Raw genomic sequence first — 27,764 nt, forward strand, 5'->3', positions numbered from 1 at the left:
TAAAGCTCATTGAGAGCACAGGCTCCAGTGTGTTACTGAGTATGGGGGAATTAAAACGACAAAGCAGGCGTCCTGTCACCCTCGCGCCTGACAGTAGGCATCCCGTGTGTGCACGCACAATTTCACACATTCGCACACGTGCAATCCACCCAAACGCACACTTAAATTCAGCAGCACACACTCTTTTTTGTTTTTTCCACAAGTACTTCACACAGGCATCTACGCATACACAGGCTAATAAAAACACTATCCGCACCACAAGGTGATCCATTTAAAAAGATATTTTTTCTTATAAAGCTTTCCGCATAAAGACTGCACGATAAAAAAAATATATAATACAACTCTTAAAACCATTTTTTTTTTTTACACAGAGTGAAATTGAACATCTGATTATCTCCTATGCCAGTGCTCCACAGAGGGGCTTAAATCTCAGAGAGAGTTCTGCCGCACTGCATTGTGGGAGCAATATTCAGTGAAGCATGAATGAGTGCGCAGACCTTTAAGGTTTGGCAAGTGAGCTTTAAGGCGTACCTATGACAGTGTAACCCACCATTTTCTTCCTGTCTCCTCTCTTTCTGCATTTCATTAGTCTGTTACTTCACACAGAACAGAAAATTACCCCAGGACCAAGTTGTACAATAAACACGCCCATTTCTCACATTTCCTTATTTCTGGAATTTATTCACTAAAAAAAAAAAGAAAGAAAGAAATAAGCCCCTGTAGTCACTGGCGATATTCCCCCTTCCCTTGGTTCCTCCCTCCACTTAGTGGGTTAGAGATCAGTCACTTTGTTTTCCAGGGCGGCTGCTATCTGCTGGAGCCGCAGGGCTAGCTGTTTACTCTGGGCAGCTGGGTCCTCTTCCAGAGAAGCGATGATCTGGAAAAGGAAAAAAAAAAAAGTGAGATGTCGGGTATAATAGGTGTAGAGGATAGAGAGGAGACAAAGAGTTGGACAGAGGATGGCATAAGGGTAATGTCGGAAAAGCAAAGAAACAAGGAGGAGGGGGATGGACAGAGAAGAAGCACAGGAAGAAGAAGAAGGGTGGAGAGTGGGAGGAGAAGATGGTGTTATTCGACATCAGCAATCGCGTCATATAAGCTGTTATTCTTTGCGAGTCCCACTTAGGGGAGACTGACAGCCCCATTTGTTTATCCAACTTGTTCATTAGGTTTTGTTTATCCCCTTTTCGTGACCTCAAGTGGCAATGCACAATGGACTCTTAAAAATCTATTCCCAGAGCAATTTTCCAATTCACATCCCACAGAAATGCTTTCAATTAAAATTTCATACAATCACTCTTCTGGCATATCAAGAGTGAAGAGAGAGAGAAAAAAAAGGAGAACCAATAATATAGTGGGCAGTAGTGCATTCAGTGGAATAGCCTCCTTCGGGTGTGATAGGAAAAAGAAGGGCCTCTTACCCCATCATAGTATTTGCTGGCGTACTGGTAAAGCTGATGGAGAGCCACGTGTGTGTTCAGTTTGTCTGTGTGAGACTGAAAAACATAAACAGAAATTTAAAGGTTAAAGTGGAAATCCAACCAAACCACGAACCTGGACCCAGCTGAATAAACTACACCCAGGCTTTAAAAACTGTGGCGGAGCAAATGAGAATTACTGCACACACATAAATAAGCCTCTGAACAATGCTGATATGTAATGCCACCGGGCATTAAAGTTATAATCCTTAAGATTTTCATAAACTCAAATCCTGTTTTTCATATTATAATATAAAGAAAGTCAATTATTGACATGCTTTTTGGTTAAAACCATTTGAGTTAATTCGGCAACAGTGCAAACAAATACACCAGTTCCTCTTTTGTTGTTTCCAGCAGCATGTAGTTGCAAAGTGCACCCTTGGCGCAGTAAGTAAAAAATACAATTTTCATACAGTCCTTCCTGTGGAAAATGTTATGTGGATGCCACATCAATGCAATATGATTCAATTATGACTTTCTCCATTGGTCTCCTGTGTCACCCTATCCTATCTGCTGACAATTAAAGACAAAAACACCCAAAATAAATGGAACAAAAAAAATATTTTAACATTATGGACTTGAAAGTGGACTATGAATCTCTCACAGTTGACATGCCAGTACAAAAGAGGCTTTAATAATAATAATAATAATAATAATAATGGATTGCATTTATAAAGCGCTTTTTGAGAACCTCAAAGCGCTGTACAATTCCACTATTCATTCACTCTCACATTCACACACTGGTGGAGGCAAGCTACAGTTGTAGCCACAGCTGCCCTGGGGCAGACTAACAGAGGCGAGGCTGCCATATTGCGCCATCGGCCCATCACCAGTAGGCGGTAGGTGAAGTGTCTTGCCCAAGGACACAACGACCAAGACTGTCTGAGCCAGGGCTCGAACCTTCCGATTACAAGACAAACTGCCAACTCTTGAGCCACGATCTTGGCACGATCGTGGCTCAAGAGTTGGCAGTTCGTCTTTAGAAAGGAAATACCTTTTTCTTAACGTCCCCGGGGGCATTTGGTTAAAAAAACAAAACCAAAAAACCCAACAATCTTAAATGTGTTCAATACCCACACTCGAGGGATGTTAAAAAGCATGTTTTAGACTGAAACCTTAAGGATTGCAACATTAACAGCAAGACAAGATTTTATCCCAGAGCTGTAAAAGCATTAAATGCTGCATTGTCCACATGATTGTGCTGTGTGCAATGGAGGGTTTTGCAGTTTAGGTGAATGGAGAAAAGTTGTTTTTTTTCCATCTCTTATATAGTTTAATGCAATTTACAGATTTAGTTTTATGACTGTTGTGAGTGATCTCTGCACTATAGACACTGCACTTATTAACTGCACATGTTACAGTGACAATGAAGATATTCTACTCTATTGTGTTCTATTCAAAAATGACAGATGTATTCCTTACCCGTGACACCTCTGCCAAGTGAGTGTTCATGTCCTGGTCGCTGACAGATACCATCTGCCTGATGCCCTTGTAGTAACTAAACACACAGACACACACATAAAGAGTAGACAAGAGGTGGTAATTGATCCATTATGTTAACTGATATTTAAAAAAAGGTATTACAGTCTCCAATAATAACAGATGGAAAGTGCTGCCAGTACTTACTCATCTACCATCTTCTTATAGGTGGAGATCTCCTTTGCATAGAGTAGTTTGTTACTTGGCGAGTCCTAAAGGGGGAGGGATACAACTCAGTGAAAATGGCACTTTAAATTAACGTGCCTATAACCTTTTCACATAATCAAATTTGTTCTCATCTTCTGTCCATCTTTTCACCCATCTTCCTTTTTTCCTCCTCACTCCTCCACCTCATATTCTCCCACCCCTCCCTCCTCTTGTCCATTCGTTTCCACTCACCCGGCTGAGTTTGTGCTCACTCTTGGTGCAAGCATCCATAAAAGTCTGGGCGATGACAGAGAGTGAGGCGTCCACCACTTCAGACACGTGGACGTCAAAGATGAAGTGGGGATTCTTGAGGATGTTCACCCAGAACCGCAGAGGCAGGCTGCACGGGTATTAAAAAGAGGGGCAAGAAATCAGTCTATCATCACTGGTTGTTATCGGTATTATTGTTTCAGAACGGGGGGGGGGGGGTGTCTCATCAACCGCATTACATCCATGAATTAATTTAAGTCAGGGAGGCATTTCATTTCATGTGTGAGAGCACTTGCCTGAGGTGCAATTGAGTGCAGTACAAGATAATAACAGCGATGGAGAAAAGCCTTTCGTGTCGGTGTCAGTTTATTCAGAACAATACCCTTGACTGTCATTTTATATTACTGTTTCACACGATGCTGACCTCTGTGAGAACTATTGCTGTTCACGGAAAATTAAATGAAAAAGAAAAAAAATTATCTCTGAAGACTTTTTTTTAACAACTAAAGGGATCTGCACAAAGCAACATCCAATGACGCTTGTCTACTCTAACAAACAATGATTAGAAATGATAAAGCAGCTGACCTCTGAGGTTCCTCTGCAGCCTAACAACTTAAAGCCCAGACTACATAATGCAATGCTCGAACGGTCTTGCTAATTTCCCCCCTGAATGGAAAAACAAACTCCACAGACTTTCTTCCAAACTCATATCAGCTTTTACATTCAAAAGAACAACCAAATACAATAGTTTAGGAAAAAAACTCCTCCCCAATCGGTGAGAACGTCTTCTGCCATCTGAGAGAAGAAACGCACCGCATAAAATTCATACTGGTTTGGTAATATCTCCAGGGAAGGCTGCCGTGAGAATACAATGGAAGCATAAAAATAGCAATGTTGTCATAATCACAGAATTAAATTAGCTTGGGACATAATTACCATGTTTGTTTGTTGTTATGCTTCATACACACATTCATATTTAGTACATGGCCCTCAGTTGATTTGATAAACAGAACGGGCGGATGCAGAGTGTGGTGTGGAGTGTAGTAAGTAATTAAATCGCTCATCTTCTGTCCTTGTGTGGCTGCCCTCTTGCCAGCCTTGCGTCAATCACCGGCATCTACATGCAACACGTCGTCTTGTATGCTTGAGCCTTAGCCGACGTGACACTAATTTATGCACTTAAATGTCACATGGGAGCAGGGGGATTGCAAATACAAACTAAGTAAGTTGAAATTGGGCATTTGTATTCTGTCCATTCTGGGATAAGTAAGTTTTATTTCTTGGAGAGTTACAGTGTCTCAGGCAGTGGGATTTCTGTTGGTGGGAATGAAATCGGATAGCTGTGTTTGTGTGGACTGGTTGTGAAATTGTATACCACAGTCGTATCTAAATGAGAGGTCCTTGTATTTCATTCAAGATGCATTTTTTCATACTATGCCATACTTCTGCACCACTATAGTTAAGACGAAATTATCCTAGAAAGCTGCTCTTACTATTTTACATTTTCGGGAGTTATAGCTACTCATTGGTTTTCTGATTTAAATGAAAAAACAACAACCTGTATCTAATGGAAAGCATTAAGATTAACTGAATCAGCCAATCAGTTTAGTGCTCAGATGGTTCCGGTCTGAAGAGGAAAGAGGGGGAAAGCAAATACTTTCCCCCTCTCCCGGCAAAAATGGCAATAATACATGAACAGTCCAAATTTGGGAGAAAATATTGATTCAATTTTTTTATAATTAAACTGAAGATGAAAAGATTTCCCATAGTCCACTAATACAACATGTTACTTTAAACATTTAGGTAAAAGGTACTGTCAAAATGTATGAAACTATCTGCATAATTTCCTGTTCTATTAAGGAGGAGGGAACAAGATGTAGTAATTATACACATTTGGTTGAAATACCGTTAATAGCAAGTGGGGAAAAATGCCTCTCAGGGAAGGAAACATCAACAACAATGAACTAGCTGCTAATGACCATCTAACATCCCTTAATGGCAAAGGCTGATATCTATATTGACTACATGGAGCATAGAGCCACAGAGGAGCACTCTGTGATCGCCACCCTTTTCCATGCTCTGATTGCAAGGATTGGAAAACTTCTTTAGGACCTAAACCTATTTGATCAGTGTGTTACGTCCAAAATATTATACAGATAAAACCCTTGAGAATGACCCCAAATCCACTTTTTAAATTGTCCTCTAGTAAATAAAAAAATAAATCCCAGGCACAGATTCTTCTGTTACTCTAAATCTTAGACAATAAATTGCTGCAGTGGAAAAACTGTGATATATTCTCTGATACTGATGCATAAAGTAGGTCATAGAAAAAAATCCTGGCAAATAAAAACAAGATTTTTATTTTACATTGCAACACTTGGAGTGGGTTCCTGTGTTTAAAAGAGCTTAAATTTGCTTTTCAGGTGAGAATAAAGTTTAAGTGGCTATCTCCTGTACTTATAAAGTTATGCGGGCCCATAAAATCTGGGGAAAAATAGTACTTTATATGTACTTTAGGGGACAGTAACACAGAAATAGTTATTGTCTGATGCTTATTCTGAGGGAGTCATGTGGACTGATTGATTTCATGGAATGAGGCCGGAAACAAATACTTTTGTACTTTTGATACTTGGAGTACATCCACATACTAACATACAGCATACAAAAAGGAACTCTGAGAGTGATCATTAGTGTACGCAGTCGACCTGTTGTTTTACCTATTCGTCTTCCAGATATGGATAGTCTCCTCATCCACATTGTTGTGTTTCAGCGCTTGCTCATCCAGGAAGTCGAAGAAATATTTGACAGCTGGTGGGACCACTGCCCCAGAGCACAGCACGCTGCGGAAGAAGTCATCCACAAACTGCTGCAGTGTTCCCTGAAAGGGGCCACAAATAATGTGAGACAGGGCAGAGACACAGAGCGCAGCCAGAAATACCAGAGGCACAACTATTTGCAAGGAGAGTATAGCTATTCAAGTTTTTACTGTGCATTTTCGGCTCTTTCCAAAATAGCTTTAACTTGGAAAAACCTTGGTTTGTAAAGCAGAATTTTACTGTTTAGTCAGTGTAACAGTGCCCTATTTACTGTAATAATTGCATAAATGTTTTTTTCTTGTACCTTTACGGAAAGGAGTCTTGTTAGATAGATCTCTGTAATGGCTTTGGTCATCGACTTGTCCTTTATGCTTCCTCGTTTAGATTTGGTCTCATCCAGTTCGTCTGTTGGCCTCACCAAGTGAAACACTTTATCATCTTCCAATAAAGCATTTCCTATTGGAGGAAAACACTGGTGTAAACTTTCTTTTGACAATTCTGCTTCTTATTTATTCATGCACATGCTTACAGAAAACATTCAGACGATTAAAATTAAAACATGAGAGGGTGTGTCTACTGAATTTGAATGAGACTATCCAAGAAGAAATGCTAAACCATCAAATACTCTCAAATGTACATAAAAAAGCTGAAGATAAAAGGACATACTATTTCTGCATAATCTCAAAGCGTGTTATACATAAAACAACATGTATTAGCATGTTAATTGGTCGTGGGAATATGGACAAAAACCCTGGAGAAACAAAACAAAGGCAGGAACTCTCAAGTACACATTTCATCTGTGTCCTTCTGGGTTCAACACGTGTGTGTTTATGTGCACGGCATGCGTGTACTTAGAGATACGTACGCTCCTCGTGGTTTTCCTGATTCTGGTCATAGTTCTGTTGCGTGTGCTGCACTTTGGACAAAACTAATGTGGCGTTATCCCGCACCTGGAATGTACAGTCAATCATTTTGTTAGATGACAACACACACAACGATGCAAACTTAACACACCTTTGAATTTAATAGCTACTGTGACTGTGGTCAGTGCCTTTTAGCAGTGAGTCTTTATTGGGATATTTACAGACCATTTTCTTTGGCGTCAACCTATTATTGACCCCACAAATACTGTGATTAGCGCTACCCTGACACAGCCAATGAATCTATAGGAGCAGGTCTGTTGTCTAAGAACAACAGCGAGACAGCAGGTAGGATGAAAGAAACTCGAGCACCTTTAAAAGAGGCGGATTTAAGTGGCTGAAAAGCAGAACAGGTAGGGGATATTCACGAGTGACCTTTATTTTCTGTGGATCAATACAGTGCCAAGAAGATTTAGTGGCATTCTGTCACCACTGAGAGCCAACAAGACCAAACAAAGAGAAAGCTATGGGACTCGCAGGTAAGAAATTAAATTTTGTAGGTGATAAAAACAAAAAGTGAAGAATTTTATTACAGTGCTATTGTATAGCGTATTCTTTGGGCCAACATTATCGTAAATGATCTATCTTGAACACCTATACAACTCCATGAAAGTTAATGATGAAATCTTTAAGCAGCACTTTAAGGATAAAAGCTTTTTTCCTCTTAGCTTTTACACAGCTTAGTAGTTACTGGCATAGAAAGGAGAGTGAAAACTCTGTGATGGTTGTTGGACTTGAACTAAAGAGTCATATAAAAAGATAAAAGGAAGCTTCCAATGTTATCCTTGAGAACATATCACACATTTACTTTCTCTTGCTATGGTATTTCATACATATTTTATAAAAAAGAAATCTTAATCTTGTTTCCTCAGGTAGGGTCACATGTGAGCTGTTGCATGACTGCAATTTTATATGGTTTGACAAAACAACACATTACAATGTGGCTTTGTAAGCAGAAAGCTGTGTCCTTGCCATACATCTTGCTAATTTTTTTTTATTGCAGAAAATACTTGGAAGAAAAAACTAAAATGGCTTAATGTAGGATTGCATAGAAAGACATAACCAAGAGAAGAGACTTCTAGTATGCAAAGATACAAGTATCAGCAATTTATTTTTACCTAAAGGTATGTTTAAATGCTTATATATAAATAAGTATTTATAGGTATACTTATTTATACTGAGAGATTAGGTATAAATTGGTGGTAAAAAAGTAAGGTAAATAAACATCATGTTATTGTGGAAAAAAAAGAAAAGAAATACATTTAGAAACTCTACATATAAATTACATTATACATTCGAACTGAATGCACATTAAATGGTCATTGATTTACATCAGATACTGAACCCCAGTCATTTGGTTTTGTAATTTCAATTCTTATTACTGCATAGTAAATTTTTGCAGTACTCACGTTGTAGTGTGCCAGAGTATTGATGCGTTTCCACCTGCCTTCTTTCTGGGAGGTCAAGTCCAGATCCGACAAAATCTGGCCCGTTGAGCCAGGGCGCCACTCTGTGATGAAGGCAGGATGAGACCGTTATTCAAAACGCAAGTTATCTCTGCTGTGGGAGTAAAACATTTCAAATAAAATACTTTTTTATATTATTTCAATTACTTTTATCCTGGGATGCGGCTGTCCTGTGGTTACACTGTAATAATGTGATCTTTAACGAATGCAGCTATCTGCTCAGTTATCTCTTGGGATTTAATGATGCATTTATTAAATTCGCCTGTTAGCTATATGGCTGAACTCGGGTGAAGAAGTCACATGTCAGTAGTTTCTGCATAATTGAAACATAATAGAAAAGTTTGCACCCAAACACATTCTGCATAACTGAGCCCACCACCGTCTGCATTTCATTTACAACAACAAGGCAGTTAGCCTGAAAGAAAATAGATCTCTGCTTATCTAAAATGTATAAAGGAATGAGATCTACAGCGTGCGTGGGAATAAAAAAATGACTTTGAAGTTAGAAAATGTCTGTGGAGCTTTAGCCTTTCAAGTCACTCCCCAAGGTTTCTGATTACAGTAGCGAGCATAGCTTTGTTTAGGGATGAACGATTTCTTCATGTTGCTGACAATGAATAAATTCTAAGCTAAGTTGGTTTCTTTTACTCCACAAACTGAAATAAAAAGCTGTTTTATTAAAATAATAAAATATACTGAATACATGTGAAATGAAATAATTATTCACCCTCTCAGATAACTCACTTCTCATTTAATTATGAATTAATTTCACTTAAGACTGAAATAACAGTTACATTATTTATCATTACTAGACGTTCCTGCTTTAGTTCATCTGCTTTTTTTTAGGTGGCCGTCATTTACTCACCCAGGGTGACGCTGTCGACTTTGGGCCGCTGGGAGTATGGCAGGTTCCTGTACACCTGCTCGATGATCTTCTCTTTCACCTGCGAGATGGTGTCACAGTTCAGCACCTTGACGGGCGTAACATCCGGCCCCTCGCCTTGAACCAGCACTTGCAAGGTCTGACAAACAGAATCGCACATTAATACCTCACGCTGATAACGCGCACCTACGTTAATAAAATACAAACATGCAGAAATATTCAAACATGGTCAGAGCACCCAGGCACCCACCCACGCCAAGTTCTATTTGGATGTTGTTGTCACAGCAACAGGGCTTTATAAGCACACAAGCACACACACACAGACACACATTGGTGACACCTGACAGGACTTTTGGCCAGCTAATGACCAAAGCTCAGCAGGAGCCAACTGACCCGCCTCGCCTCTCACATCCAATTCTGTTAGAAATAACTGACCATTCAACGCTTTCAAATGTGAGCCAGGGAATACACTCACAATGGCAACCCTATCAGCCCAGCTGCATATAAAGTGCATAAGAGTAGCACGCTGTAAATTTAAGCCAGTAGGAAGCAATGCATCTGCTTTTGAAATCTGTCAAGCGGTTTTTTTTTCCTCCTCCCTATGTAATTCAATCACAGAAAGCAATCCATCACAGAAGGAGACGTGTAACTCACGCTAATTTGATAATTGTCCTCGACAACGCCATTACCCATGGGTCTTTTTATTTGTGCTGACTTTAACAAAAAACAGCTGGGTTCATATTAGCTTCCATTACCGAGACACAATATCAAAACGAGACACACGGGCATTTCCTGACTCCTGAAAGCTGCCCAAATGGACGGAGAGCAGGTGCAGGCTGCGAGGTTGAGGGGAGGTTGTGGAGGTGGCTTGTACTCCATACTTGTTCCCACTTGTAGGACTTTAACCTAAGCCACACATTTCCCTGCTACGCTGGATTGTGTTGGCTGTGTCGTTTCTGAGCTGAGAACATTGACACTGAAAATGGATGTCACACAAAAGCGGGCAGTCGCCTCAGGGCTTTTTTTTTTTTTTTTGTGTGGTGGTGGTGGTGGTGGGGGGGGGGGGGGGGGGGGGGGGTGGTTACCACGGCAACTGCACAGTGTGTATGTATTGCTCACCAGGCACAAAACACCATGCAATCTTGAAGCAGAGTGTGCAGTTTTTATGACGCTGAGTTTCTGAATTTCTATGACTGACTGTGAGGGGTGCTCTGTGTGTGTTTGTGCATGTGCATGTGTGTGTGTGTCTCTGTGTGTGTGTGTGTGTGTGTGTGTGAGAGAGAGAGTGAGTGAGTGTGTGCGCGTCGATCTCACCAGGACAGAGTACTCAACGTCGTCACCCAACAGGCCTGTGTCATTGAGGGTGTATTTGGCTTTCTTCACTCTGACATCCACGGGGCCTTTCTCAATCTGGTGCTTGATGGCTTTGAACAGTTTGTACAAGGGCTCGCCTGCAGAGTCCTGTTACACACACACACACACACAAACACAGACACACAGAGGCACACAAAACCATTTAGCTTGACACAGCTGTTGTAAAGCAGCTAATTGTTGTGATTAGCAGCTTAAAAGTCAAATAAATTGGCACTTTCAACACGAGCACTAATGAAAGAAATGCAGAAATCCATAAAGCCCACAGTTTAATATTGAAGCATGCGATCATACTTTTTTTTAAAATAACTGATAAAGTATATTCACTCCTTAAAAAAATGTATTGAACAACATCTATATTTTTCAGACCACCAGTCTATACCATAAAGTTCACTGTAACACGGAACAGCTACTAAAATCAAAACATATCAGAGTTGCAACCAGAAAATATTCAAATCAAATCAATCTCCTGTCAGTCACTGCATCATTTCCAGTGACCCAAAACTTGCATTACCTTCAAAAACTGGTAAAGGCAGATTGACATCCAGTTACACAGCATCCGCTCCACCACTGTCTCTGACCTGAAAAACATATTTGTTGAGTTATTTTTACTCTTATTATGAAAATAAAATGTATTTATTTAGTGTAAAATACTGCATATCAAGAGACACGGCATGAAACAGACACCAGTATAAATAAAGGTATTGGGCCACACCTTTTAATCTTTGAATTCAGGTGTTTTTCCAGTTCCAATAAAATCAAGCCATGCAGTCATGTGTGTGAAAGAAAGAGTTCACTAAAATCAAGCATGGCACTGTAAGAGCATGCCACCTTTTCAATAAGTCACTTTGTGAAATTTCTTCCCTCTTTGACATTGCATGCAGTAATAAATGATAATATTGTAAAGTGGAAGCATTTAGGAACCACAGCAACTTAGCCACAATGTGGCAGACCAGAGCAGGGCTGCTGACTGCTAAGGTGCACGCTGACTCAATAACTGCAGACTTCCAAAATTCCTCTGGCATTAACATCAGCAAACCCTGTGCACAGCGAGCTTCCTGGCAGGATTTCCATGGTTGAGCGCCTCCTGTAGGTGTATCATGTATGCAGCCCAGTACTTTTGTCTATATAGTGTTTGTTGATAAGGGGAAAGTCTACACTACAGAGCCTCTGAAGTTGCATAAGGTGAGCTTATATATAGTGGTGTGGAAAAAGTGTTTGCCCCTTTCCTGATTTCCTATTTTTTTGTATGTTTGTCACACTAAAATGGTTCACATCACCAACCAAATTTAAATATTAGACAAACACGAGCAAACACAAAATGCAGTTTCTAAATGAAGAGGTTTATTATTAAGGGGAAAAAATTCCTGGGGCTGTTTTGCTGCCTCGGGACTTGGAGGACTTGCTGTGGTAAATGGAACCCAGAATTCTGCTATCCAGCAAAACATCCTGAAGGAGAATGTCCAGCCATCTGTTGGTGCCCTCAAGCCGAAGACAACTTGGGTTCTGCAGCAGGACAATGATCCAAAACACACCAGCAAGCCCACATGTGCATGGCTTAAGAAAAACAAAATGAAGACTTTGGAGTGGCCTAGTCAACGTCCTGACCTGAATCTGATTGAGATGCTGTGGCATGACCTTAAAAAGGTCATGCCACAGCAAGGTTGGCCCAACCTTGCTGTTAAGGTTGGCCCAACCAGTTATTAGGTTTAGGGGGCAATCACTTTTTCACGCAGGGCCATGTAGAGGTTTGGACCCCCCCCCAAATTATAAACACCTTAATTTAGAAACTGCATTTTGTGTTTATTTGTGTTACGTTTTTGTAGTATTTAATTTTGTTCAATGATGTGAAACATTTAAGTGCGACAAACGTATAAAAACTAGGAAATCAGGAAGGGGGCCAAGACTACTTCTTAGCGCAATATGAAAAGACCTTCTGACATTTATCATTTATTTACAGAATAAATAAAGGCTTTGATAAAAAGCATAGTATAAATAACTTGCATAACCATTATTATATTTTTTTAAATCATCTTGTGGGACTTTATGGGCCTCGAATTATATACAGCTTATCAGTGTCAAGATATTTTTATTCAGAACTCATGTCATTGGTCATTTGACAGATATCCCATCAAAATGTCAACTATCCACTGGTGATGCTCGCTGATGCACATAGCATGCCTAATTAGATATCTTGTATATAAGGAGGTCTGTTTTGGCACAATGGGCTAATCAGCATAATGAGCTTCTCCATTGGGGGATAATTAAGATGTGTACTTGCATAACAGTCAGTCACAGCGTGCCTAGGCACAGGGAATAGTTCAGATCACAAAACTGCCCCTCAGAAACGATAAGCAACTGTGCCGTCAGACAAGTGTGTCCTGCTGAGGGAGGGGAAGCAGCAGTCAATGGATCACTTGACCTTGACATGATCATTAAAAAGATCAAAGAACACCAAAATCTGGAAGCTTCGTTTCTTAAGGCTATTTACTTCAATCAGATTAATAAGCTGAATGTTTATGGACTCAAATTTCACAAAGAAATTCTGAAATTTTGCCCAGGAAGAATATAGCGAACGATTACTATTAAAACAATCAAATCAGTGACAGAAAATAACTCACCAGTATGTGGTCAGTTTTTAAAAATACTAATTATTGTTAGCAAAACAATAATTACTTATAATTTCACACCAACCCAAATTTTACAACCAGTCTCCACTTAGCTGGAAAGTCTAACTAATAAAATAGAATCTGGGTTAGGGTTACGCTGGCTCAAGCACTAAAGCTGATCTTTTTAGTTATAATCAGCAGGGATAAGAAGGTGAAGATGACAAAGACGAGATGAAAGAGAAGAAAGAAAATTGTCCAGCACATTTTACTTGGATTCCAATGAGGAAAAACAAAAAAAAGAGGAAAAAACAGAAGGATGAGCAGATGGAAGAAGACTGGAATAGATGGAGCAGCAGTCTGGCTCTTGATAATGGACTACAGTAAGTCTTTACAAAATTCAACAGAAAACATGGCAACAGAATGAAACAGTCCGCTGCATTCTGAACTGAATCCCAGTCCGCATCAACTGGTTCATATCAGTGCCAGAGTTGAGCGACTCTGCTTCAAAACTGCAGAAAGAGGACATTTTACAATCTCAGAGCAATTACTGCTAAACAAATCTAAGAGTCCACCCAGAAGAGTGGCACCGAGAGGCTAGACTGAGGCAGCAGCACACAGAGCTAAGTAGGTTAGCATGCAAAAAGCAGGTGTTTACTGTTACAGTTTTGACCTAGAAAGATCTAGAAAGAGGATATGAATGTTTGCACCAGATTTCAAGGCACTGAATGGGAAGCAAGCACCAAAACATTTTGGATTCATGCTATGTAAAAATGTTGTGCTAATTAAGCCTGAAAGCAATACAGGAGAACCATTAATAAGCAACAGAGAGTTGGACCACACTCACCTGCGCAGCATTAGTTTGGGGTTCTTGCTGTTGACATATTCCTCCATCAGCTCCAACAACAGTGTTCTCATAATGTCGGTGTAATATTCCAGCTTCCCATGCAGAGCTACTGTTAACAGGGAGGCAAAGTAAACCTTGGCCCTGGCGTTAAAGTCATGACTGCGCTCCAGGGTACGGATAAACTGCAAAAACACAAAAATCACACACATACACACACAGAAACAGGAGGCAAATGATGAGGTGAATTAATCATCGTGATGAAGCACACACAGAAGCAAATCCAACATAATATGCTTTTAAATTATCAAAAGACCAATGCTAGTGAAAATTATAATTATCAAGGTAAATTTAGTTCTGCCCTGTAAAATACTGTGGCTTAGAAATGATACCAATTAGTGGAAGAAGAATCACCCCACAAGTGCAGTTAGCACCTCAGAGGCTGTTTCTGTGCCAGCAATATTGGATTAACAGGAATCTTCACACGTCTCCCTCTGCTATGTCCTCTGCCTCTCGCTTGTATTACTGTAGATATGCCGCAAAACTGTAACACACTACAGTGCTCAATTCAAAGGAAGGGGGCGGCTTAAAGTTACAATAGATCCTTAATCTGTGAGGTATTCAGCCCATTTTAAAAACACCATCAATATAGTATCATACAAACATTTAGCTAAGTAGCTCAAGGTAATGGCTGGAGCTGACCTTCTCTTTTTCTTTTTTTCTTTTTCAAAAAAACAAAAACAAAAAACCCCACACACATATTATCAGAAATGCTAGTGAAAAAGAAAACCTCCCCTGCATTTATCCTGCTGCCTTTCAAGACTATTTTCTCCCGTCCTATTACCACAGCCACCTTGTGACTCCTTGTGCCACAAACCTCCACTGTCATCTAAATACATATAAAAGAGCTGTATTGGTGCATTCAGTGATTTACCTCTTTCATTACACAAGGCCACTTTAGTTCATTCAGAAACAACTCCACAACTACATTTGTGATTTTCTCAGTAAATCAGCTTATGCCTAGAGAGTTTATGCAGTGGTGCAAATCTGGCAAGCTCAGAGGAAATTGTTGCAATGCTGCCACTTTTGCAAGTCAACTCCATTTATGGTATACAGTATGCTACATCTCATGAATTAATAGGCCAATCTTTATATCTGTCTGTCTGTTCTTCACCCTTCTCGACATCTGTTCACCCACTGTGCTTGAAACTTGATGCATAAGGACTCTGGTATTGATGGTGCTCTGATGGGTTTGGATTCACTTGGATGAGCAGTTGAAATAATGCAGTTTAGAAATAAGCCTCCAGTGACTGACATTTATATAACATATGAAGTAACATTAGTGATTACGTGTCTAAATTTAGACTGACTGATGTTTCATAAGAGTCTAAATCTGTGCTAGCTGCAAGCTGAGAGTCTTTACTGTGAGCTAAATGTTAAAGTCATAATGCCAAAATGATCCAAGCTGCATGATATTTAGCAGGTATAATAGTCTCACATTACTATCATCTCATGTAATGTTAATTAGCATTTGCCATTTAGCACTAAAAACAAACTACAGCTGAGGTTGATAGGAATGTCAATATTTTTTAAGTACTTCTTATTGTGTTAGCCCAAATTAGTTGAAATATTCTTTCTGAGCTGACTGTAGTTCAAGAGGAAAAGTCACTGGAACACCCAAGTTTTTCCAAATTATCCTGTGGGGTACAGTAATGTCTGTGCAGTCTCTCAAGCAACCGGCATCATTTCACTCAGACAAGCAAATCCCAGACTGCTGGTGGTATTATTAGAGAAGTTAGAGGGATCACCAAAGCCATCCATCATCCTAGAATCATAAATGTCTTTGTAAAACTTGATAGTGATCTATTTGAAGTGTACCAACTGACTCTGACATCCTCAGAGTCCTGGTCCCAGTGAAGCTAAAAAGAAAGCTTTGAAAATCTAGATGTATCCAGCATTGTTCAGTGTTTGGAGGTTTGATTTTGCACAGTTTTAAAGGACTGCAAACTCTCTGTAAGCAGGCATTATCGGTCCGAGCTCACAGCTGACAATTTGATGATGCGTGTGCAGTATAATTACATTAATGAGGAATGTCTTGGAGTTCAGGAGGTTGGAGAACTGGTTGAGAGACTGAATCACGGTGGCCTTGCGAGCCTCTGGTATATCTAGCTTCCCTGTGATCATCACATCATTGGCACCGTCCTTAGAGGGCAGGAAGAAGACTCGGTCTGTGTACGTCTTGTAGTCCAGGAAAGGGATTCGTCCCTCATTCAGGTCATTGGTGTGGTCCTCCATCTCAATCATTAGGTCTGCGAGAAAGAAACAAAAAACACCACATGGTTTCTTTTTAATAAGCAACTCTTGTCACTTTCACACTGCTCGTCTGTCTCAATTACGATGCTGCAAGAGGCAGAAAATGGAGAGCATTGCCAGGAAAATGATTTCAACAGTGAAATATTGTTTTCTATTAATGTTACTGCAAAACTGCTTCTAATAATGATGATAAGATGACATTGAGTGGGAGAATTTATGCATTTAATCAGAGCTATGAACCAATTCATTACTTTACAGCTTCTTAGAAACACGGATCCTTAGAGGGACATTAGCAATATTGTGACGCTTCTGCACAGCTGCACAGCTTATACCTGTGAATTCCTTCTTGCAGCGGTCTCGTACACTCTCCTCCAGGTTCTCAAGCTGGTGTTTCACCTTCTCATACTCCCTCTCTGCCTGCTGACTCTTCCTCCTGAAAAGATTAAACACACACACAAAGAAAACGCATCATGAAAATAAGGTCAAACAGATGAATGTTAACTTGTTGCAAAGAGGTTCTTTTCTTTTGGCCATTAACTTAGCTGCAAGGTATCTATTAGTTCTTATTACGCAGTCGCTGTTGGTGCGCTCCTAATAATTTCTTATGAATATGAACATATTTCTTGGAACAGACACAAACAAACAAAGTCGTTTTATTAAAAAAACAAACAAACTAGCAAACACAATGCAGAAAAAGCTGGGACTGACTGGAGAAGTATCTATACTCTTAAAAAAACACAATCAATTGTGTGCTCCTGCTGCATAAAGTTAACCTAAAATAGCTCAATTCACCTGTAGCAGTAGACAGAGATAGTGATGATGAGCAGCATGGGCACAATGACAGCAGGGATGATGATGTAGAGCGGGAAATCATTCTTCGTCTCGTATTGCACCGAGTCGACCACCCACTCCCCTTTCCCAAACTTGATCTGTAGAAAGAAAAAATCTTATTATTTGCACAAGCTCTCCACATTTTAGCCAAAGTCAAAAGCAAAGACCGGACGATACCGGGGAGGAAGTAGAAAGATTAAATCTAAATGTGAATAGTTTAGATTCCAACCGTCAACTCAGCTAAAGCAGCTCTAGGACCTTAAAAGTATTTTTAAAGTATGTATGTTCAGGTTGGTAGGGTTGCATAAAGAGGATAATTACATAAACGTACCAAGTCTGACACTTTATCAACAGCAGCAGATACCAATATAGAAAAAGCTGGATTACAGTATAGTCTAGCGGTGTCACTTCTTTAAGCAGTCGCTGACATATAACAATAAGAATTACCCAGGGAGAGGTATGGTATTCATCATAGTTGTGGCTTACCTATAATTACAGGCAATTATAGAGCCTGTAGCTACATGAAAATTGTTCAACCAGTGGAAAAAAAATTGGATCTCAAATTGTATAGACGATTTGCCGGGAGAAGAACAGTAAAGGTTCATGATGCATGCATGCTCTCATCTTCAAGTCTGTGTATGGATCTGCAATGGTCCATTTACTCAAGTACTTTGCTGAAGTACACAGTTGAGGTACATGTACAAGGGATAAAGACCATGGGCACGAAAGATTTCTTTGCTCAGTTTTAATGCTGTATTTTACTCCACTATCCATTACCGTAATCTAATAGCCTGAGTAGTACCCAGTGTCCTCTGCCTTCATTCGTATCATTTCCTTATTTATTACAAACCAGACAATATAATTTTTTTAAAAAGAAAGAAAAGAGCCTACTAATTTGTCTATGATTCAAATAAATGGCTAAAAAGAAGCTTGCTTGTGTGTAACGCATGACATAGAGCAGTATAATTATAATAAACGATTACATAGAATCCAAAAGGAGCCTTTATCCATTACAGACCATTATTTTGAGTACTTAAAGTTCATTCTTGAGATATCTTTAAAACTTTAACATACTAAGATTTTGAGGCGAGTACTTTTATTTATGAAGCAGTGATCTTACAGTGTTGCATTAAAACGTTCACTGAAATAAGTGATCATCAGCCAGGACTCATCTGTTAGTGTGCTCTGACCATTAGCTCCAGATTCTCCGACCCCGTCTCTCTGTGCTGATGTTTGGAGCGAGTAGGAGCACGAGGCGTGGTGGAAGGTGGTTCCAAGAACAGCTTATCATCCTGAAGGGTGTTGACCACACACTGAACGTCGCCTACGAAGGCTTGTGCTTCTTTAGTTGTCATCGCTTTGGAGAATCCCCGACCCTGCAGGGGGAAGAGTGAATGCGAGGCTCTAAGGGCAGTGACTGAAGTACATGGGAGAGAAATTAATTAGACAGATCCTACGATGAGCACTGAAAACATTATCGGCAGCATTTTATGAGTAATGGGTAGGAAGTGTGCTGTACGACAGCTCCTTACTGCTCCAATATGAGCTAAAAGTAATTAAAAAGATAAAGATTGGAGTTATTGTAAGCACCTCACTCTCAGTAATTTCTTGAGATTTTGCAGCACACTTGTGGATCTACAGACATTTAATTATTCTAATATCGGCTGGAAGAAGGTGAAACCAGCTTAAATTAATCAGCGCCTGAGTAACTGAAAAGGTTTTACATGTTTTGCATATGACTTTCCCCACAAGTGAGTTTATCAACAGAAACTTTGAGGTGGTATACTCTGGGAGCTCAAAACAGCCATAAAAATAAGCTATAAGAAAAATCGATTCATTTTCTGGCTCAGGCTTCTCAGTCGTTTTTGTTTGTTGCATATCTTTGCCTTTTGTGACAATGCTCTATTGCACTTGTCAAACAAAACAAGCAATGTGAAAGTGTCACCTTGGACTTTTTAAAAAGAAGAAGTGGCACCCTTGAGAGGTAAAAATAATGCTACAAAACACGTGAGAAAATAAATCCATGATGATGAAAAGATTAAAAGTGAAAGAAACCGGGTTTTTATTTACTAGCTCATCTACATACTGTCTGATATCGAGAGCACAAAGTGTCAGATTAGCTATCGTAAAGATGAACATTCGTTATACTGTGGCTAAAACAATAATGTGTAGTCGTGGGTAGACTTGGAGGGCTTTTCAACCATTTGGCTTAACACCACTTAAAACTTAAGGTTATGTATATAACCCCGGTTCTCTGAGTAGCATGAGTGAGTGTCTCACTATGGGAACGCCTCCTGCGTGACCTCATCAGAAGCTCAAATACCATTACGCCAGCCCTTACAGGCTGGCTAGGTGACGCCCATGTCAGGAGGGGCCAGTGCCTCCCTATATAATAGGCTGACATAGCGTCAGATGTCATTCAAAACAAGCCCACCTCTTCCTCGCTTCCATAGCAAGGAGGGCGGTCTGGTGAGACACTCACTCATGCTACTCAGAGAACCGGGGTTATATACATAACCTTAAGTTCTCTTTCATAGCATTCGTTTCGTGTCTCACTATGGGAGAAATACTGACTCCCGGATTGCCAGACATGCCTGTTAAGAAGACAACTGTCCCCAACAGCACTTCACAGGGGAGAGGCCCCCACCCGGGAAGAACCTGCACTGAGGACTGAATGTGCTAGGTTAGGTGCTGTCACATCTAACCTGTAAAACCTAGCAAATGTATGAGGCGAGGTCCAGCATGCAGCTGCACACACCTCCTGAATAGAAACTCCCCCAAAGAGAGCCCATGAGGTTGCCAGACCTCTAGTGGAATGCGCACATAAGCCAGCAGGGGGCTGAAGGCCCCCGCTAGTATAGGCCAAGGCAATTGCTCCCACTATCCAATGGGAGAGGCGCTGTTTAGACACAGGCTTTCCCATATGCGGTTTAGCCCAGGACACGAACAGCTGGTCACTTTGTCTGACACTCTGGGTTCGGTCCATGTAAATGCGCAGGGCACGGACTGGACACAAGGTATGCAGCCGCTGTTGCTCCTCTGAGGAGAAAGGCGGTGGGCAAAAGGCCGGCAGTTCTATAGGGGAACATGCGCCGACAACCTTCGGGACAAAGGCAGGGTTGAGCCGCATACAGACCCTCGTATTATCCGAGGAGAACTGAATGCATGACTGATGCACCGAGAGAGCGTGGATCTCTCCCACACGTTTAGCAGAAGCTAAAGCAATTAAAAGAGCCGTCTTCAAGGACAGAAATTTTAACCCAACCTGTTCCAGGGGTTCAAATGGGCAACAGGAGAGCGCAGCCAATACTGTGGGAAGGTCCCACGATGGAGCCAACGGCCTAGACGAAGGCAATTTACGGCGTGCACCCTTCATGAAACGGCATATTAAGGGATGCTGGCCAACAGTCTTTCCCTCAAAACCAATATGGCAGGCTGAAATTGCTGCCAAATACACCTTGATGGTGGAGAAGGCTTTACCCTTATCAATCAGGGCCTGAAGAAATGACAGAATCACAGCCACCGAGCACTGAAAAGAGATGGCCTGTGATTCTAAGCACCAGCTTTCAAACACACGCCACTTGTGCTCATATAGCGTCCGAGTAGACGATGCTCTAGAACACTGAATAGTGTCGATAACACTATGAGGGAGCCCCACCGTGTTCAGGTTAAACCACTCACGGGCCAAGCCCATAGAGCTAGCCTCTCTGGGTGGGGGTGGAATATCTCCCCCTGTGCCTGAGACAGGAGGTCTCTGCGTAGTGGTAACGGCCAAGGGGGGCCGCACAGCTGCTGAAAAATCTCCGCCAGCCAGTGTTTCCCTGGCCAGTGCGGGGCTATCAGGACCATATAGTGACTTCTCTCCCTCACTCTGGCCAGAGTTGGAGAAATGAGGGCCACTGGGGGAAAAGCATAGAGGAGGGTTCTCGGCCACTCGTGAGCTAGAGCATCCACCCCGAGTGGAGCTCTCTGATCGTGCAGCGAGTAAAACAGGGGACACTGAGCATTCTCCCTGGATGCATAAACGTCCACGGTCGCCTGACCGAATCGCAGCCAGATCTGCTTCACCACCTCCGGGTGAAGCTTCCAGTCCCCATACAGCGGGTTGCCCCTGGAGAGAAGATCTGCTCCAAAGTTCAAGATCCCCGGCACGTGAGTTGCTCTCAGTGACAGCAGGTGGACACTGCTCCAGACTATCAGTCTGTGTGCCAGCGTGTGTAACTTGGGGGACCCCAGACCCCCCTGTCTGTTGATGTAGGCCACAACGGTGGAATTGTCCGACCTCACTAAAACATGATGACCTCTCAGCCAAGGGAGAAAGTGTTTTAGCGACAGGTGAACCGCCAGCAGTTCCAGACAGTTTATGTGGGCGGAGCGCATGTGAGGGCCCCATTCCCCATTCACTGTTCTGCCCTCGTGGGTGGCCCCCCAGCCGGAAAGAGAGGCATCTGTGGAAATCACCTTCCTGGCTGAAACTGCCCCCATGGCAACGCCCTGAGACAAGAAACCTGGCCTCTTCCACTCGCGGAGAGCGAGTGAACAGTCTGCAGAGACTCTCACGCGACGGTGGCCATCTCGGTGAGGGTCCAGTCCCCACGAGCCCACCCAGCGCTGAAAGCCTCTCATGTGCAGGCGTCCCAGTGTTATCGCCACTAGAGAAGAAGCCATCAGACCGAGCAGCCTCTGGCACTGTTTGAGGGTCACTGTGTTGCCTCTGCGAAAAAGTGCAAGGGATGACTGTATGGCCGCAGTTCTCTCCGGGGACAGAAAAGCCCTCACCCGAAGGGAGTCTAGGCTGAGCCCTATGAAAGTAATGCATTGAGTTGGCGTCAATGTGCTCTTTTCCACGTTTATCTGGAAACCCAAACTCTCCAGATGGTGTATGAGAGCATTTGTGTGACAAGTCGCTCCCTGGCGGGTTGGGGCTGCCACCAGCCAATCGTCGATGTACGTGGCCACCCGAATGCCCTTTTTCCTGAGCGGGGCCACTGCTGCCTCGGTGCATTTCACAAACACCCTTGGGCTCAGTGAGAGACCAAAAGGCAGGACTACAAACTCGTATGCCATCCCCTGGAAAGCAAATCTCAGATACTTTCGGTGTGGGGGATATATGGGGATGTGGAAATAAGCATCCCTCAGGTCGATTGATGTGAACCAGTCGCCCGCTCGTACAAACCGTAGCAGCGAGGCATGCGTCAACATCCTGAACTTGTATGTCCTCAAATGCCGGTTCAGGGCACGGAGATCCAGAATGGCTCTCATCCCCCTCCCCCCTTTCTTTGGCACAAGGAAATACCTTGAATAAAATCCGCTGTGCATTTCCTCGGGAGGGACAACTCTTATAGCTCCTTTGTCTCTCAAGGTGGAAATTTCCTCCAGGAGAAAACTGGCAGACTCGCCCGGAGCACGAGAGTAAACAATTTCTTTGAATTGTGGTGGAGCGACACTGAATTGCAGCCTGTAGCCCTTTTTCAATGTCCTCAGCACCCATGCTGACTGAGTGCAGGTGGCCCAGCTCTTCATGTGGAGAGACAGAGCGCTCACTGGCCACTCCACCGAATATGGCGTTTTGGCGCCCCCTTGTGGTCGCAGCGCGAAACACACGCCATTTCGGCGTCCCGTCACCTCTGTCACAGGCGAGCGAGGTGACGGGCTCATCTGCATCATCGCAGCCGTGGAAACGTGAGTCTCCACGGGCGGCGTTATGGCAGACGGTGCTCCGTTTTTCAGCATGTTTGATTTTCTCATGTGTTTTGCAACACTCGACAGCGCCCTCGGCAAATTGCCTGGATGCGCGTGTCGGGGCTTTTTTAATACAGAATGCATGAGGGAAGTGCTCGTGTGGAACATGTCCCGTTGAACTTGCTCTGGAACGGAGCTGGGAGGCGGCAGGGCGGCCCATGAAGGGGGGAAACTGGGTTCGCTCCCGCCTAGAGGAGAGGCTGTCAGGCCGGCCGCTTCTTCCTCCTCACGATCGCGGCAGCGGGGGGAGGAGGAGGGGCCGCTTGAGGTCTGGCCTGGGGAGACTGCTTCCGAGTCCATGGATTCTTAGTGGCCCTGGCAGCCTGGGGGGCTGCCTGCGTCTTAGGCACTTTGGGAATCCTGAAAGCGGGGACCGGGCGAGACGCTGCCTGCGCGAATGACTGGCGCGGCGCTGCTGGGGTGGCGTGCTGGGCCCTCCTCGGCAGGCAGAGTTTCAGAGCCTCATCATCTGTGAATCCCAGGAAGGCGGCAGGTCCTGATGGAATACATGGAAAGGTTCTCAGAGCATGTGCTGACGAACTGACCGGAGTCTTCACTAAAATCTTCAACCTTTCCTTGTCATCAAACACCGTCCCGCCCTGCCTCAAAACCTCCATCATCATCCCCATCGCCAAGAAGACAGCTGTGGCCAGCCCAAATGACTACAGGCCTGTTGCACTTACGCCTGTAGTGATGAAGTGCTTTGAGAGACTGGTCTGTCAGCACATCAGGGCCGGTCTGCCTCCCACTCTGGACCCCCACCAATTTGCCTACAGGAAAAATCGTTCCACCGAGGACGCTATCACCATAGCGCTCCACACTGCGCTGAGTCACCTGGAGCACCGAGGAAGCTATGTGAGAATGCTCTTTCTGGACTTCAGCTCAGCATTCAATAATATCATCCCGGAGATCCTGGTCCAGAAACTGTCTCACCTGGGACTCTCCACCCCCATCTGCCTCTGGATCAAGGACTTCCTGACAAATAGACCACAGTCTGTCAGACTCGGCCCCCACCGGTCCAGCACCATCACACTCAGCACCGGGTCTCCACAAGGATGTGTTTTGAGTCCCCTCCTGTTTACGCTCTACACATCCGACTGCTCCCCTACCCATCTCTCAAACACCATCATAAAGTTCGCGGATGACACCACAGTGGTTGGACTCATCTCAAGGGGGGAGGAGTCGGACTACAGAGATGAGGTCAACAGACTGACTGAGTGGTGTTCAGTTAACAACCTCCAACTGAACACCACGAAAACTAAAGAACTTATCTTGGACTTCAGGAAGGGCAGAGCAGACCCGGCCCCACTTTACATTCACGGGAGCTGTGTGGAGAGGGTACACTCCATGAGGTTTCTGGGCGTGCAGATATCTGATGACCTCTCCTGGACTGCAAATACTACAGCGGTGGTTAAAAAGGCCCAGCAGCGTCTCCACTTTCTGAGAGTGCTCAGGAGGAACAACCTGGAGGAGAGGCTGCTGGTGACATTTTACAGAGCCACCATAGAGAGCATCCTAACGTACGGCATAACAACATGGTATGCAGGGTGCTCAGCTGCAGACAGGAAAGTACTGCAGAGGGTCATCAACACAGCCCAGAAGATCACTGGCTGCTCTCTGCCCAGCCTGGAGGTCACTGCAAACTCTCGGTACCTCAGCAGAGCTGGCAATATCATCAAGGACCACTCTCACCCCAGCAACCAACTGTTTGAACTATTACCGTCAGGCCGACGGTACAGGTCACATAAAACCAGGACAAACAGATTCAGGGATAGCTTCTTTCCCAGAGCTATCACCGTAGTAAATAAGCACAAAAACAATTGAACCTATTCCATACCGTCACTGTCATTATATTATGCTGCTATTCATACTGTCATTATATTAATGCTGCTATCCTGTATATATTGTACATACTATTGTTTGAGTACTTACGATTGTTTTTTTTGTACTTTTTATATTTTACATTTATATTTATTATTGAAACTTGCACCAAGGGAGTGGCACTCCAATTTCGTTGTACTCTGTACAATGACAATAAAGGCTATTCTATTCTATCTCTCTTTTTCTCCTCACATCTCTTCTGCATGGATGTAACAGCCGCACCGAAGAGACCGTGAGGGACGACAGGGGTGTCGAGGAGTTCCTCTTTTTCCTTAGTCGTCAGGTTGGTGAGCCCGAGCCAGCGTGCTCGCTCCTGAAGAACCATGAGGCCCATGGCTCTCCCAGTAGCCTGTATGGCTACCTTGTGGAGGCGGAGGACGTGGTCAGTTATAACGCAGATTTCATCCCACACTGTGGTATCTGTGTTAGCTGTCATGTCCTCTTCTAGCTCAGCTTGGTAAGCCATTAGCATAGAAGAGGCGTTGTGGGCTCTTACTGACAGAGCCGCTGCCTTGTAGCACTTATCTGTAAGGCTAGACAGGAAGCGGTCTGTTTTGGAGGGGAGAGATGGGGCCGATGAGGACAGAGACGTCTTCGGGTGAAGATGGCTCGCCACCAACGGCTCCACTTGTGGCATCCGGCGGAGGCCGATAGACTCCATCCCCTCACAATCCAGCAGGGAGCTCCCCTTGATGGGGTGTTTCTCGCTGTAAGGTTTTGCTTTCCACGTCACCGCTATCTCATCGAGTAGCTCAGGAAAAACAGGCAACACATGCTTCCCCGTCTTTTTCGCCTTCGGCAATTTCTTACCGTCAAAACGAGACTTTACAACCTCTGTTTGTATGGCGGGCCACAGGATGTTGAGCCTAGCGGCTGCGCGCTTGCACATGTCCTGCATGTCGAGATCCAGGGGAGACGGCGGTGTCGGTTTTTCAACCTCGCCGGTAGCCGAGGGCTTTGCAGCCCAGCTGATGCTAGCCAAGGAGGTGGAATCGTCCTCCTCGTTAGCATCTCCTCCCCAGGTGACTTCAGCATCGCGGAAAAACACACGATCTCCGTGTGCCTCCAGCGACGGGAAAGCGGTCGCGATGGGCTGAGGGTCTGCCTCTGCCCAGCTCGGCCCTGGCGTTGCGGCCAAATCATCGGGCATCTCAGTTTCTCCTTGCGCCGCAGCAGCCTCACACAGCAAAGGGTCGCCGCCCGACAGGTTAGCCCGGCGAGCTAGCCTGCGGCGGAGTAGTTTGCGTGGGACAGCCGCGCAGTGGATACAGTCGTGTGCAGGTGTCAGGGCAGCCTGAGCGTGAGATAAGCCCAGGCATGCCGCACACACGGGGTGTGTATCCCAGGCAGAAATCTTCTTGCCGCAAGGACAAAGTTTTGCAACTTCGTTGGCCGTCGTAGCCATGGTTAGCTAGAGGGTTGCGCACGTTAGCGAGACTGACACTGAGTGCGGAGAATATTGCTATTCCTCGCTAGCGTGGGGTGAAAAGTGTTGCTACTTTTCTACAGGTATTGCTACCTAATGTGTAAAACCGCTAGCGTCGAAGGGTATTGCTACCTGATGGTGAAGCTAGGGGTACCTTTATTAGCAGAGTGTTGCTACTTCGCTTTCGGAAAGTATTGCTACTTCCCTGGGTGAAAGTATTGCTACTTGGCACCCGCACTAGCCACAGAACAGTATTGCTACTGCTTGTATGCTAGTGGACAACTGAAAGCTGGGAACAAAGCGCCCGGCGACCGAGTTGTTCACTCGAATCTGTGGACAGTTTAGCTTTAGCACCCAATAGCACAGTTGTCTACAGGCTTCTGTGAGAAGCGAGAAGAGGTTTTTGAATGACATCTGACGCTATGTCAGCCTATTATATAGGGAGGCACTGGCCCCTCCTGACATGGGCGTCACCTAGCCAGCCTGTAAGGGCTGGCGTAATGGTATTTGAGCTTCTGATGAGGTCACGCAGGAGGCGTTCCCATAGTGAGACACGAAACGAATGCTATGAAAGAGAACAAAGCTTTGTTTAATTGGGGCCCCTGCCCAAAAAACACTGCATGATTTCAGATAAGTGTTACGAAACTACTTTTTGTGTAAACACTTGCACGTGCGTTTTCTGGTGTTAATCTTTTTGTGACCCTGCAGTGTTTGTCATAAAACAGTTTTACAGCATTACACTAAAAGCGTGTTTATTATATCATAAAATGAACATTTTTAAAAAAAAATCTTTTTTGCTTCCAAGCCAAAGCGTTCACTGAGCTCAAATGACAAATGTGCAGCAAATGCAACTCAGCATCTTTTCCATTTTTATCCTCAAGTCAGATAATAAGACAGTTTGTCTTAATTAGAACACACAGCAGACACCGACTCTTCAGGGAAAAAAGGGAAAACATAGTACTGCAACTGCATTAGAGTGACCTCGTGGTTGTACTCACAGTAACGATAATCATGCTGTTCGCAGTGATGATCTTGTTTTGTAGATTATTGAAGCTGGGGTTAGGGTGGTAGTGAAAGGGCTTCAGCTCCTTCTCCCAGTTGTCCAGCTTGATGACTGTTTTCAAGTGCTGGTTTAAGGAGCCGTTTACTGTTGGAGACTGAAACTGGATGACTGTGTCGTTCTTCTCATGGGCAAGCTGAGTTGGATAGAAGGACAGTAAAGCGTTTTACAAATACAAGCATGACAAAAAATGCAGGAAATTACAGCATGGAAAATATGGAGCAGCACTAA

The 27,764-nt window shown here is 43.5% G+C and overlaps 2 protein-coding genes across 2 annotated transcripts in view; both read right to left on the bottom strand.

Moving 5' to 3' along the window:
• Positions 1-722: 722 nt before the first annotated feature.
• Positions 723-27,764, bottom strand: part of plxnb2b (plexin b2b) — a 157,411-nt gene continuing 130,369 nt past the window's right edge. Inside the window, exons 20-37 of the mRNA XM_085359387.1 lie at positions 27,472-27,669; positions 18,615-18,800; positions 17,386-17,522; positions 16,926-17,026; positions 16,360-16,589; positions 14,284-14,465; positions 11,345-11,411; positions 10,774-10,920; positions 9,442-9,598; positions 8,520-8,620; positions 7,056-7,140; positions 6,495-6,646; positions 6,092-6,252; positions 3,357-3,504; positions 3,105-3,169; positions 2,901-2,976; positions 1,422-1,496; positions 723-877 (exon numbers count right to left, since the gene is read on the bottom strand). Of these exons, the coding sequence (XP_085215513.1) occupies positions 773-877; positions 1,422-1,496; positions 2,901-2,976; positions 3,105-3,169; positions 3,357-3,504; positions 6,092-6,252; positions 6,495-6,646; positions 7,056-7,140; positions 8,520-8,620; positions 9,442-9,598; positions 10,774-10,920; positions 11,345-11,411; positions 14,284-14,465; positions 16,360-16,589; positions 16,926-17,026; positions 17,386-17,522; positions 18,615-18,800; positions 27,472-27,669 (2,373 nt within the window). The 3' untranslated portion in view covers positions 723-772. The remainder of the gene's footprint in view (positions 878-1,421; positions 1,497-2,900; positions 2,977-3,104; positions 3,170-3,356; positions 3,505-6,091; positions 6,253-6,494; positions 6,647-7,055; positions 7,141-8,519; positions 8,621-9,441; positions 9,599-10,773; positions 10,921-11,344; positions 11,412-14,283; positions 14,466-16,359; positions 16,590-16,925; positions 17,027-17,385; positions 17,523-18,614; positions 18,801-27,471; positions 27,670-27,764) is intronic.
• On the bottom strand, positions 20,051-20,818 carry LOC146628167 (uncharacterized). Its single transcript, XM_085358898.1, has one exon. The coding sequence runs from the start codon at positions 20,798-20,800 to the stop codon at positions 20,051-20,053; it is 750 nt and encodes a 249-aa protein (XP_085215024.1). The 5' UTR covers positions 20,801-20,818.

The sequence above is a fragment of the Diplotaxodon limnothrissa genome, linkage group LG7 (genome assembly GCF_057381915.1).
Source record: "Diplotaxodon limnothrissa isolate DT_005_m linkage group LG7, D_limnothrissa_male_GT1.1, whole genome shotgun sequence".
Lineage (NCBI taxonomy): Eukaryota > Metazoa > Chordata > Actinopteri > Cichliformes > Cichlidae > Diplotaxodon > Diplotaxodon limnothrissa.